The sequence below is a fragment of the Oratosquilla oratoria genome, chromosome 12, assembly GCF_046742065.1.
Source record: "Oratosquilla oratoria isolate Oo_2021 chromosome 12, ASM4674206v1, whole genome shotgun sequence".
Lineage (NCBI taxonomy): Eukaryota > Metazoa > Arthropoda > Malacostraca > Stomatopoda > Squillidae > Oratosquilla > Oratosquilla oratoria.
The window spans coordinates 31,400,261-31,414,393 of record NC_134788.1 but is presented as its reverse complement, the minus strand read 5'-3'; the positions used below and the strand labels follow the sequence as shown (position 1 = coordinate 31,414,393).

The 14,133-nt window shown below is 38.0% G+C and overlaps 1 protein-coding gene across 1 annotated transcript; it reads right to left on the bottom strand.

Annotated features, from left to right (window-relative positions):
* Nucleotides 1–70: 70 nt before the first annotated feature.
* LOC143031240 (uncharacterized) lies at nt 71–13,105 on the bottom strand. The gene is made up of 2 exons (XM_076194825.1): nt 13,059–13,105; nt 71–4,398 (listed from the first exon to the last, which is right to left on the bottom strand). Exon 2 carries the CDS (start codon nt 3,688–3,690, stop codon nt 2,401–2,403), a length of 1,290 nt encoding a protein of 429 aa, XP_076050940.1. The 5' UTR covers nt 3,691–4,398; nt 13,059–13,105; the 3' UTR covers nt 71–2,400.
* Between the last annotated feature and the right edge of the window lie 1,028 nt (nt 13,106–14,133).

The following is a 14,133-nucleotide window of genomic DNA, read 5'->3' as shown; positions in this document are numbered from 1 at the left end:
TACGTATTTGAAATACCTTTTAAATGTACCTTTCTATAAATAAAACAAGTCATTAGGTATATATTTTAATTCTTTTTTTCACAAGTTTGTATTTCATGAGTCCTTTGTGTAACAATAATGACAGAGTTGACAAAAAAGACTCAATACATATTCTATATTGATCTGATCAATAAAAATATATATAAACACTAATGAGTGATTACCTTTATTCAAAATTCCTAACTTTGTAAATAACTCTAAATATACATAACAGGTCCATTACTAATTTTCCACTTGTGTAATTCTAGCTTCTTGCTCCTTATATCTTTTCTGTCTTTGGCATTCAACCACATTTATACACTCTATCTAAATTGATTGAATTTCCAAATAATTGCTAGCTTTTTATTTTCATAAGCATATCTGAATAGTATTCTCCTAAATGGTGTCTTGATTTGTTTTGTATTTGATTTATCGGACTAAAACCTTGCTCACAGTCTGCACTACCTACAAGGAATATTCCTTCAGTATCCATCAACTTTGCCATGTCACAGAACTGTTAATTCTGAAGAACAAATACCACTGTTTGAGCAAACTTTTATATATTTTTTCTCTTGCAGTGAGATTTTCAAACCATTAAACTGACCAACGAATTATTTCTGTAGTATCAGCCACAAAATTATGATATTCAAGACAAAGGGAATTAACATGATCACTACCAAATGATAAATCATAATTTGAAATAGAGGATATCAAGCTCTGACCATATTTGTAACTCAACCTCTGGGAATCTGTCTTGTATATGGATGTAGCAGTTTTCATTATTTCATCCAGCCATTCGCTAGCACCTACCAGTTCATTTTAGAATCACACCCTTTGGTTCCTTTGAATTCAACATGCTGGACCAGTTTTCTGCATTTTTTTTTTATCCCAAAGCTCTTTTAGTAGCCTTTTTTCATCAATATCTTCTTTCCTCATGTTGTTATTCTTCAACAGTAGGTCTCAGTAGGAAATTACACATTTTTTCCCCTAAATAGTCCTGATGGCCAGTAACTAAATACTTCAGACAATTCTAGTGTTTTTTATTTCTAATGAATCAAATTGTATATACATATACCAAGGATTTTTTTCCCCTTGTGAGGGCAAATGAGCCCTTGGTATATGTAAACAGAATTTATTATTTTTATTTCTCACCAGATGCCTGGTAGAGTAATCCTGGTCAGCTAGTGAGCCTTATCCCAACAATTTTTCTCCATTCCTCTCCATTTTGATATATTTTCTTTTCTTCCACAATTTGCAGACCCTCACCTCTTTTTTCTAGCACTTCCTACACATTGGCAATCCATCTCTTCCTGGGTCTACCAATTAGTTTTCTTGTGTTAGGCTTCCATGTCAGTGCTTGTCATGGCAGTCTCTCTTGGTCCATTCTCATTACATGTCCGTACCACCTACGTCTATTTGTTTCTATGATTTCTATTATTTGTCATTCAAAATTCCTCCCTTATTTGTGTATTCCTAAGTCTGTCCCTGTTATACTTCTAAGCATTTTCATCTCTACTACTCCTATTGTTGACTATGATTTTGACCATGCTTCTGATCAATATATCAGAATTGGTCAGTTTTGTATTATACAGTAAAATTTTGCATTTAACCTGTATTTTTTGTCCTGAAGTGAGTATAGTGCACTGATATTTTGGTTAAATTTGTTGATTTTGTTAATAGATTCAATTTCTTGTCTGTTCTCGTCCGACTCCCACATACATAAAATTTGTGACTGCCTCAGCCTTTCATTTCTAATACTTATATTTAGTTGTTTATTTTCTCTACTGATGTTCAATACTTCTGTTTAGGTGACATCAACTTTCATCCCCTTTTCAGTCATCACTATATCCCATAGTATTCAGTTATCAGACCATGAGCTTATTTAATTTAATGAGTGGGGAAGTTATAACATGCTTCTTGATTTATATCACTTGACTAAGAACTAATGGTGTCAACAACAGTACAAATGATCTCAAAACTACATGTGAAATTATGAAATTATACATTTCCATTTCAAATGTCATTGATAGATTCTTAAAATCACATCTTTTGTTGTGAATTCATTATCATGATTTTTTTTTTTTTTTTGTGATTAAAACATTTCAGTTTAATCTTGAAAACCTTGTGTGCACACATTTTTCCCCTCTGTGCACTAGTTGTAAAATGTGTATGCACACACATGCACAAAACTTAGAGGAAACATTTTTCATCATATATATCACACTGCAATGGCTTCCCTCCAGTGTGAGTCATCATGTGATGATTGTTTGGTGTGAAAGGAGAATTGCACATGTCACACTGGAAATGTTTCTCTCCTGTGTGGGTCCTCATATATTTTTTTATATTACCTTTTTCTAAGGAGGCAAAATCACAAATATCACACTAGAAAGGTTTCTTTCTTGTGTGGGTCATCTTATGCCTTTTGAGAGCACTCTTTGTTGTAAAAGCAGAATCACACAGGTCACAATGGAAAGGCTTCTCTCCTGTATGGGTCCTCAAATGCTCTCTGAGATTACCCTTTTGTGAGAAAGCAGAATCACAAAGGTCACACTGGAAGGGCTTCTCTCCTGTGTGGGTCTTCATATGCTGTCTGAGAACACCCTTTTGTGAGAAAGCAGAATGACACAGGTTACACTGGAAAGGCTTCTCTCCTGTGTGGGTCCTCATATGCTGCCTCAGAATGCTGTTATATGAGAAAGCAGAATCACAGAGATCACACTGGAAAGGCTTCTCTCCTGTGTGGGCCATCATATGTTTTTTGAGGGTACAGTTATCTGAGAAAGCACAATCACAAAGATCACACTGGAAAGGCTTCTCTCCTGTGTGGGTCATCTTATGCCTTTTGAGAGCACTCTTTTGTGCAAAAGCAGAATCACACAGGTCACATTGGAAAGGCTTCTCTCCTGTGTGGGTCCTCAAGTGCTTACTAATATCACCCTTTTGTGAGAAAGCAGAACCACAAAGGTTACACTGGAAAGGCTTCTCTCCTGTGTGGGTCCTCATATGCTTTCTGAGATCACTCTTTTGTGAGAAAGCATAATCACAATGGTCACACTGGAAAGGCTTCTCTCCTGTGTGGGTCCTCTTGTGCCGCCTCAGACTGCTCTTATGTGAGAAAGCAGAATCACAAAGGTCACACTGGAAAGGCTTCTCTCCTGTGTGGGTCCTTATATGTTTTTTGAGGGTACATTTTTCTAAGAAAGCACAATCACAAAGATCACACTGGAAAGGCTTCTCTCCTGTGTGGGTCTTTATATGCCGCATCAGATTGCTTTTTGCTGAGAAAGCAGAATCACAAAGGCCACACTGGTAAGGCTTTTCTCCTGTATGGGTCATCATGTGCTGTTTGAGAATACTCTTTTTTGTGAAAGCATAATCACACAGTTCACACTGGAAAGGCTTCTCTCCTGTGTGGGTCATCATATGCTTTTTGAGACTACACTTATGTGAGACAGGAGAATCACACAGGTCACATTGGAAAGACTTCTCTCCTGTGTGGGTCCTCATATGCTGTTTGATATTACCTTTTTCTGAGGAAGCATAATCACAAATATCACACTGGAAAGGGTTCTCTCCTGTGTGGGTCATCATATGCTCTTTGAGAGTACTCTTTTGTGTGAAAGCAGAATCACACAGGTCACACTGGATAGGCTTCTCTCCTGTGTGGTTCATCAAATGCTTTTTGAGACCACTCTTTTGTGAGAAAGCAGAATCACACAGGTCACACTGGAAAGGCTTCTCTCCTGTGTGGGTCCTCAAATGCTATCTGAGATAAACCGTTTATGAGAAAAGAGGATCACAAATATCACAATGGAAAGGCTTCTCTCCTGTATGGATCATCATGTGAACTCAGAGATGATACTTTTGTAAGCAAACTTTATTGCACAGGCCACACTGGAATGAATTGTCTCCTTTGTTGGTCCTTATGTTCTTTGAGGGTACATCTGTGAAAGCACAATCACAAAGGTCACATTGGAAAGGCTTCTCTCCTGTGTGGGTCCTCAAATGCTTTCCAAGATAAACCTTTTCTTAGAAAACAGAATCACAAAGGTCATATTGGGAAGTCTTTTCTCCTGTGTGGATCATCATGTGAGCTCTGAGTTTATATTTTTGTAAGTAAACTTTATTACACAGGCGACACTGGAATGGCTTCCCTCCTGTGTGAGTCCTCATATGCCATGTCAGACTGCCCTTTTGTGAGATCACTCCATTGTGAGAAAATAGAATCACACAAAGCACACTAGAAAGGCTTGTCTCAAGTGTGAGTCATCATGCAGTATCTAAGATATCACAGATATCACACCAGATTCTCTTCATCATATGATACACATGTAATCTGTGGATAGGTCTTCCTGAAAATTGATGATGGTTACCCTCATCCTGAAAAAAGTAATCATAAGATTGACATACAACTCTTTGAAAATATATAATACACTGTTATAGGAGTGTGTATGTTTCGTATACAAACCATTTCATATTCGAGTCCCCTTATACCTAAACAGACCATTTGTACATCCCAGCACCTAACATAAAATAGGTAGAGACACTCACAGATATGGTGATATGATATATTGCATTCTACTTTTTCATTGGAAATGTGCTGGAAATCATCCAAGAGATACATGCTGCTGCATACTCAATCCATCACGACCAGAATGACTCAAGTTTTGCTCTAGCTTTCTATCACATCACAAGATTTGGAAGTGGGGAATGACCCAGCTGGCCACAGCAGTCATGTTTAACATAACACCATAACATTCCAAGTTTGGGCTCATAAGACCTACTTAGGGTTTATTCATTTCACTCAAATAAATGATGCAAGTCACATTGTTTAAGGTACGCTGGTAAGTGATGTGTCATGTCCTTGATTTAAGAAATTGCACAGGTACTTTCTAGAATTTTTCAGTGGGTATATAGTAAGATTAAATAGTGCTTTTGCCCAATATTTGACAAGGAAGAAGGATGTATCTATTCAATTCCATGTAAAAATTGTGACAAATGCTATATAGGTCAGACTGGAAAAGAATTAAAACATCATTACTGCATTAATTGGGAGGGTGCCAAAGAAAGTGTTAGAGATAAGTGAGATTTTACTTAAAATATGTGGTAATAGAATCCAGTCTGATTAAAGATACATTTTTCAACAACTTAGATTTCAGTCAAGGAATATAAAAACTTGGTATTTTTATTGTTAGAAAAAAGTGGTGGCCCAAATGTCTCTCACAACCTTTTCTTGTTCCCATCCATGGCCTTCCACTTTGTATACACATTCATGTTTGTATCATCATTGTATGTACCCTGAAGATGTCTAAATAGACAAGAGGATTTAGTCATAATTTTATTATTTTCCTTGGTGGTTTTTCTGGACAGAGTGGTAGCTTGATAAATGAGTGCCCCAACTTATGAGATGTCTGAGATACGAGTTGTCACTCATTCGATTTTTTGCTCTGAACTGCGATCCAAAACTTGAGGCACAAGCCGCCGCTAGTTAGCACATTGAACACTACAAGACAAGGGCCGCCCGCCCAGGATCCGCGGCTCATAAGTGCAGTCCACATGTTTACCTCGCTGAGAAAGCATTTGTGATAAGCTGTGCTCATGTTTTGTGCTTATTGTTCATCTATTTTATCAATTTTTTTTTTATAATCTTGGATCCTAAGAAAGCAAGTGGAAAGAACAGTGCTGAGAAGAAGAAGAGGATGATGTCCATTGAATTAAAGCATGAAATTATAGGAAAACTTGAGCGTGGTGTGCGAGTAATGGACTTGATGAGGCAGTACGAGCGTAGTACCTCTATGATATGTACCATACTAAAGCAGAAGGAGTCAATAAAGGCTATAATGCCTGCCAAGGGCATTAAAATGACTTCTAAGCTCCGAACCTCTGTCCTCGAAGATGGAAAATCTGCTGTTGGTGTGGCTAATGGAGAAGCAGCTTGCAGGAAATACTGTAACAGAGGCTACTGTCTGTGACAAGGCAAGAGCCATTTACACTGATTTGCTGCAGCAGATCCCAAGGCACTTCAGCAGATGAGGCATATCTTATTTTATCTAAACTATTTTTAGATTCATGTATTGTTTTTGCACACACTACTTTCTCATCTAACTTGTTCCAACTGTCTATTACTCTTGTGTGCGTGTGTGTGTGTGTGTGTGTGTGTATTTACCTAGTTGTAGTTTCCGGGAAGGGGAGCTATGCTCGTGGTGTCCCATCTTCATATTTCGTTTTATCTATTCTAGACTGTTTTTGTTTCTGCACCCACCACATTTTCATCTAATTTGTTCCAAATATCTATTACCCTGTGGGGAAAGCTGTTCTTTTTCAGATCTCCTCTATAGCTGTCTTTCTTGATTTCCTTTCCGTGTCCTCTTGTATCTCTACTATCCCATTTTATTAAATCCTCTCTATCAATAGTTTCTATGCTTCATGATTCTATAAATAGTTATCGCTCTAATGTTTGTAGCTCAAGTTTTGCTCGTCTCTCTTCATATGGTAGTTCTGAGAGCGTTGGTGCCAATTTTGTAATTGCTCTTTGTATTCTTTCAAGTTTTGTTATACATTTTTTTGTACTTGGTGACAACGTCGTTGCTGTATACTCCAATCTTGGTCTTATCAAAGTGACTAGTATTTTCTTCACCATTTCTTTGTTCAGGTATGTAAATGCCACTTTGATTGTTCTTATTAAATCATAAGTTTCTCCAATTTGTTTTTTTATATGTTTCTCAGGGGACATATTATTCATAATAATGACTCCCAGGTCTTTCTCACCTTCTCATTTTCTTTTTTAATTTCTTCCTCTCCCAATTTATATGATCCCACTATTCTTGTTTTTGCATCTTCTAAATTCCATTATACAACACTTCTTGATATTGAATTCCATCTCCCACTTTCTACTCCATTCCTATACTTTATTGAGATAAATCTGCAGTGATTCACAATCTTCTACAGTGTTCACTTTTATCAACAATTTGCACTGTCCGCACAGAAGCTCATATAACTTTCAATTCCTTTATCCATATAATTAATATATATGGCAAACATTATGGCCAGAACTGTTCCTTGTGGAACTCCACTAATCACTTCATCCCAATTAGAGTGTTTGTCTCTTATTACCACTCTCATTTTTCTTTCATGCAAGAAGTCTTCTATCCACTTCAGCAGTTTGCCCTATATTCCTCCTGCAGTTTCTAATTTCTTTATCAATTTCTTATGTGGCACCATATCAAAAGCTTTTTTCAGGTCTAGAAATGCACAATCAGCCCATCCATCTTTCTTGTATTACACCTATTAGCCTTGAATAGAAACACATTAAGTTTGTGATGCATGATCATCCTTGTCTAAATCAACATTGCCTTGGATTTAGTACTTTTTTTTTTTTCTAAATGCCTTACCCATCTACTTTTGATAATTCTTTCACAAATTTTAGCTATCGTACTTGTATGAGAGACTGATCTATAGTTAATAGGGTCTACCATGTTTCCCCCTTTATATATTGGTACTATATTTGCTCTTTTCCAATCTTCTGAAACTTTTCCTTCTCTCAATGAACTGCTTATTAGTCTATGTATTTTGTCTGTTAGTTCATTCCTGCATTCTCTCAAAATCCAGTTTGCCATTTCATCTGCTCCATGCGATTTTCTGACATTGAGATTACTCAAGTGATTCATTATTTCATTACTTGTTACCTCTATCTCTTTCATAGGGGGGACTTTCTCCTCCCACTCGATATCTCTAGGTTGTATGTTCTCCCTCATAAACACTGATTTAATATGCTTGTTCATAATGTCTTTTTTTCCATTTTATCCAAGCTTTATCCCTTTTGTCTTTTAACTCCCTACAATTTTTGTTGCACCATATTTTTCCACTCCTTTAATTTTTGTCAAAATATTCCATTTCTCTTCTATTGTCGTTTCCTAATTGTGCATCCTTTCCCAGTCTGCTTTTTGAAAGAATCCTCTTATCTTATTAAAATTTGTTTTTCCATACATCAATCTTCCCTTTCTATATTATTCATTTTTTTCTATGTATTTTTCCTCATTTAGTTCCAGTTCAACCAATATGTGGTCACTTTTACTTATTGGTGTCTTATATTCAATCTTGTCCACTATTTCAGGTTCTGATGTGATTATTAGGTCCAGTCTCAATGGTTCTTCCTCATTTCTATACCTAGTATTCTCTTGTATCCATTGCGTCATTGTATGTTCTATAATCATACCAAGTAGTACATTTCCCCATAGGTCATCTCCACCCTTTTACTGTCATCTCTTCCCAGAAGATTTCTTTACAATTAAAGTCACCCATTATAACTATTCTTCCTCCATCTTCTATTATCTTATTTAGTGTTATCCTTGTGTCTTCTAATATGTTTTTGTGTACTCTCTCTTCCCACGAAGCCGTTTTAAGAGGCACATAATTTACTACAAACTTCCTGCTCTTCCCATCCCTGTCCTTCACTTCTATCATAATCATCTCTACTCTATTCTTTCCATATGTGACATTCCTCACATTTATATCCTTCTTAGTCAGGAACATAACTCCACCCCCTTTAAGCCATCTATATTTGTGTAAGACACCTTTAATTTTCTGCTACTTCCATCGTGTTTTCTGTTTCCCTTCCGTTTTTCTCTGCTATGAACCATTTCCTCACTTTCATATCCACTACTCCCCAATAGAATTTCTCTTTGTCTGACTCTGTCCTTTTCTCATTTTCCCCCTTAGCTTCTAGTCTTTTTGTTTTCTCCTCCTCCCTGTCCTCTTTATTCATTTCTCTTTTTATCCATACCTGTTTATATTGATCACTGTTTGTTAGTTTCTCTGTTTTTGCCAAGACATTCTCTGCTGTCGTTTGTGACCTGAATTTAACCTTAATTGGTCTGGTCTAATCTGTATTGTATTTTCCTATTCTATATATTTCTTCAATTTCTTTCTGTTTCTTGTTTATACTCTTGATCTACTTCTAATATCTTGTTTACCTTATTCTACTCTTTTACTTTTGTGGTTCTATTTGGATTATGCTTCTCTTCCATCCCTAACATAATTATACATTTCTTTTTGTCTGCTAAGTCTCTTACTATATTCTCCTTCTCTCTCATCACTTTAATAACTGTGTCCTTAGTTTGTTCTTTCATCTGCTGTGTCACTATATCTCTAAATACAATTTTGTTGTTCTCTTGGACTTTTTCTTCAACCCTGTGCTTCTTTTGCTATGGACTCTTTATTCTCTTTATTATTATTCTTTAATTCCTCATTCTCATCCTTTACTTCTTTTAACTGTCTTTTTAATTCTTCTATTTCTCTAGTTAGGTTTTGATTATCCTTCTTTAGTTCTTCCAGTTTATCAACTCTTTGGGTAACTAGTGTTAATTAGTTAAACCTAACCTCCTATGCTTCATTCATTTTTCTTAGTTTCTCCTCTAGATTTACTAGTCGGGGGAGGGTGCCACCTCCCTCATTAAATCCATAAAAGAAGTTATCTTCTCTTTCCATTGAGCTGCTATTATCTACATTTCTGCTTTTGACACCTCTGCTCCCCTGTTCTACCTCGTCTGTGTGTTCTATACACCTTTTGTTGACACCCCTTCTAACGTCCGGGGCCCGTTCGTTCCCTTCCACATTTCCTTCCATTTTTCTCAGTAATCCCTCCCTTACTCCTTATTCTTCACCTTCCCACTACACCACGAATTTTCCCCTTCCCTACTAATACAACAAAGGTACTCCTTGTTGAGATCGACGAAATTTGAAGTTTATCTGGAGTTCCACACTCCACTGTCACTTCGACCGACGTGTGTGTGTATTCATTTGGTCTTTGGATCACGTGTTGGACTCGTGATCGACAGCTATTTCCCTCATGGAAGAGAGCTCAGAGCTCGTAGGTCCGATCTATGGGTAATGCTATGACCTTACACACACACACACACACCCAACTCCACGCCCACGAGAGTCAGAGTAACGACCCGAAGCGCAGCGATACCGAAATAATTTCGGCCCTGGGCAGGATTCGAACCAAGAACTACGGGCTACTATGGTAGCAGTTCAGCGCTCTACCAACTGCGCCACCGAGTGTGTGCGTGTGTGTGTGTATTCACCTTGGTTTCACCCTGGTCTTTGGATCACGTGTTGGACTCGTGATCGACAGCTATTTCCCTCCCGTAAGAGAGCTCAGAGCTTGTATGACCGATCTATGGGTAATGCTATGACCTTACACGCACAATCACCCCCAACTTCCCGCCCACGAGAGTTGGAGTAACGACTCGAAGCGCAGCGATACTGAAATAATTTCAGCCCTGGGCAGGATTCAAAACAGGTACCACCAGCACCGCCATACTGACACTCTGGGACTCTACCAACTGCGCCATCGAGAGTGTGTGTGTGTATTCACTTGGTCTTTTGGATTACGTGTTGGACTCGTGATCGACAGCTATTTCCCTCCTGGAAGAGAGCTCAGAGCTCGTAGGTCCGATCTATGGGTAATGCTATGACCTTGCACACACACACACACACCCAACTCCCCGCCCACGAGAGTCAGAGTAACGACCCGAGGCACAGCGATACCGAAATAATTTCGGCCCTGGGCAGGATTCGAACTGGGTGCTGGGAGCACTTCTGCTTCCCAGTTCAGCGCTCTACCAACTATGCTGTGTGTGTGTGTGTGTGTGCATATACATTCTTATGCTTGTAGTTTTTTGTTTTTGAATGTTTTCAGAATGTGTTTAAAACGTGTTTAATCAAATCTAAATGTCTTCAAAGTGTGTGGAGGGGGGAATTTCAAAGATGGACTATAAAACTTATTATGTTTGGGGATTCTTTCTATATTGCAGATTTTCACTCATCACATCCAAACTTAGATCGAAATTAATGGGAGATGATTGCAAATAACAAAATATACTTGGCTTAATGGTTATTCCTCCAATTAGTTTCAACTTCTGTTAAATCTGGTTTCCGATATATAGAGACTTGTTGAATCAGACTTCTACTGTATTATGATTTGAAAGAAGATTTGATCAATTCTGGGTCAATCAATAGCCTAAAAATAAATTTGTGGAAAGTCTTACATTAGTTGTTGTTGTTGTTGTCGTTCCCTAGACTGTCTGTCTGAGCAGTCCCATCTCCCCAAGGAATGCCATAGCCGAAACTGGGTTAATTGGTTAAACCTAACCTCCTATGCTTCATTCATTTTTCTTAGTTTCTCCTCTAGATTTACTAGTCGGAGGAGGTTGCCACCTCCCTCATTAAATCCATAAAAGCAGTTATCTTCTCTTTCCATTGAGCTGCTATTATCTACATTTCTGCTTTTGACACCTCTGCTCCCCTGTTCTACCTCGTCTGTGTGTTCTACACACCTTTTGTTGACATAGCTCTTATATTAGTTGACACAGCTGGTCAAGGTCAACTGTGGGAGGACACAGAGGACCTAAATCAGAGGCCTAACCTACCCAAGCTGGAAGTGATCTGGGCATAGAGGTCTTATGGCCTACATACAGTATCTATGTTTATATAAAGAAAGGTATAACTTCTCAAGCTATAATTCAATCACTTGTAATTAACATGACATGGATTTGTACAGTGAATATCAAGACACTTTTTACTCACAAGATTATCACTGTGAAATCAGAGTGAACTTCATAAATTCTTCATTTTCATGCTGAGGAAGACAAGATGGAGCTCAATCACCTAATAGAAATGTAAGAACAATGAAAGTACACAGGATACACACATTGATATATATGAAGATATTTCCCGGACTAATTTTTTTTTATACATTGCTACCAACATTAAAATTAATATGCAATACTTATATATGGTGTTGAAAATCCTCAAGGATAAGAACTAGGCAATTATAGAGGTAAGAAATGCACCTTTGAGACCTGACCTAAACTAACCTAACCTAACCCCTTTATTTGCCAATCTCATTTTTTTTTTTTTCTTTTTTTAATAGCCACTCCAATTTGGAAGCTCACTGGATTTGCAGGTTAGGACGTCGTTACTTGTGGTGAAGGTCGATGGGATAGCAGTTCGAATCCTGCCACCAGCAAAGTTGAACCAAGGGCAGGGTTCATTAAACCCCACGCTACAAAGTCCTCTGTGAGGGGCACCATCCCACCCTTCCGATGGGAGGAGTTTGTGACATTAAACCATATCATTATAATTTGGTGTATTTGTATATGGACTTCAAAAATGCTCACAATAATAAGAGCTTGCCGATGAAATAGGTAACTGAAAGTTGTGAGGTTGGTAAACATCTTGATAAATATCCGCACATTTCCCCCTCCCCAGAATGCCAAATACACAGCCAAACAGGAATTCTGCCACCAAAATCCCAAGCACATTGACTCCAAATTCCTAGCTTAGAAAAAATAAAATAAAATTATGGTAAAAGCTTGAATTCTCATTTTGCTTCTTACATTTACATCTTGTAGTTCTGCAAACCTAGGCTAGGAATTGACATTAGAACCGTTGCTTTGTGGCATTAGATTAGATTCCCACAAAACATTCAATTTGCTTTCTAATAACATAGAAAAATATAACGAGTTAATGCAGTCCGCCTGCTGAGACCCCGATATAATAATGGTAAGGTTCGTCTTTTTCTGCTGATTCCTCGGATACCAAATTATGAAAAACCCAATTATAAGACTTAATGTGTTCTGCCTTTTGACGGCAGAATTGTAGTGTAGCAAGTGTCAAGTGCGAACACACAACTCATGTACTAAGCTACCTACCACTATATGATTGCACGGCGTTTTGAATTCAAGAAGAAAGCACGGACGATTTATGGATTCACCCAACCCTAAACTTTGATATCTGGCTTATATGTTCCTAGTGATAAATGTTGTGATATGAACGATGGTGTACTTCATTTCCTGCGCAATTGCGTAGATTTTAAGATATTAATTGTTAAAATAATGCACCGAACGATCTGGGGGGAAATGTGGGAAATCGGGGTTTTTGGGTGGGGAGAATTTACACTTCGAGTAATGACTGTTGCAGAAGACGTCTAAAAAAAAGTAACGCATAATATCAAATAAAAACCACACAGATTCCACCTTCTATGAAGGGATTGCTGCGGTGAACTCAGTATCAGCCAAATTTGTTATTGTTATTGACCTACGCTTCCAACGAATAGCTACATTAGCAACGAATAGCTACTTTTACCCAACTAACGTCTTCCTTGGGTTCCTCATGTCTTTCTCCTAAACATTGGGTTCTTGGGATGGGCGATTATTACATCCAGTAACGTCCGTTACCCCAATAACTAGGAATTGGTACAAGTTATTAACATACATAAACGCGAGCGTAAGTTTGGCCCATACGCTACTGGCTACATTCCAGTAGCGTTGCCTCATCTCCATTTTTTACGTTAGCTTGACCCAAGCCTGCTACATTGACCTGACCCTACCACAAAGCCTACCTTATCAATTCCTAGAATGACTACGTTGTGTACTGGGTGTTCCTACACTTACTGGAACTTTATCAAGGACCTCTATCAGGACGACACTGTCTCAAAAACATTTTTAATTAACCCATTCAACTCCGATGACAAGATGTCTTGTCAATTGGTCAAATAAAACAAAAAATCATAATAAAACAACAAAATGTTTGCTGATCAAACAGCACCAGAAAAATATGACGTCATCAGTCCTCCTCCTCGAGGAGGAGGAGGACTGATGACGTCATATTTTTCTGGTGCTGTTTGATCATCAAACATTTTGTTGTTTTATTATGATTTTTTGTTTTATTTGACCAAATGACAAGACATCTTGTCATCGGAGTTGAAATCACGGTGTCCTTCCTCAACAAATACAGTGCCCTTATTGTGAACTTCCCTGTACTTATAGGGAAGATAGGCATTCGTGGTATTGTGACCGTTGGAAAAAAATCGAAAGCAAAGCGCAGAAAGCAGTGCCAATTCACTACTTCGGATTATAAAGGAACTTTCCTCGAGGGAACGCACTTGAAACCCTCGGAGATACTGTCCTTTGTGAACGAACCACTGGCTTCAGAAAAAGTGGAATCATGACACTGTTTGAAAGAGTTTGAAGTGGGCTCCAACCACTAGTGTCGACTGGCGCAGTTTCTGTTCCGAGGTCACTGAGCGTTGGTTCGACAATCAGGAGGCTG

Excerpts from the sequence above, each read along its gene's own strand:
- LOC143031240 (XM_076194825.1), bottom strand. The coding sequence starts at position 3,690 with ATGAACCACACAGGAGAGAAGCCTATCCAGTGTGACCTGTGTGATTCT.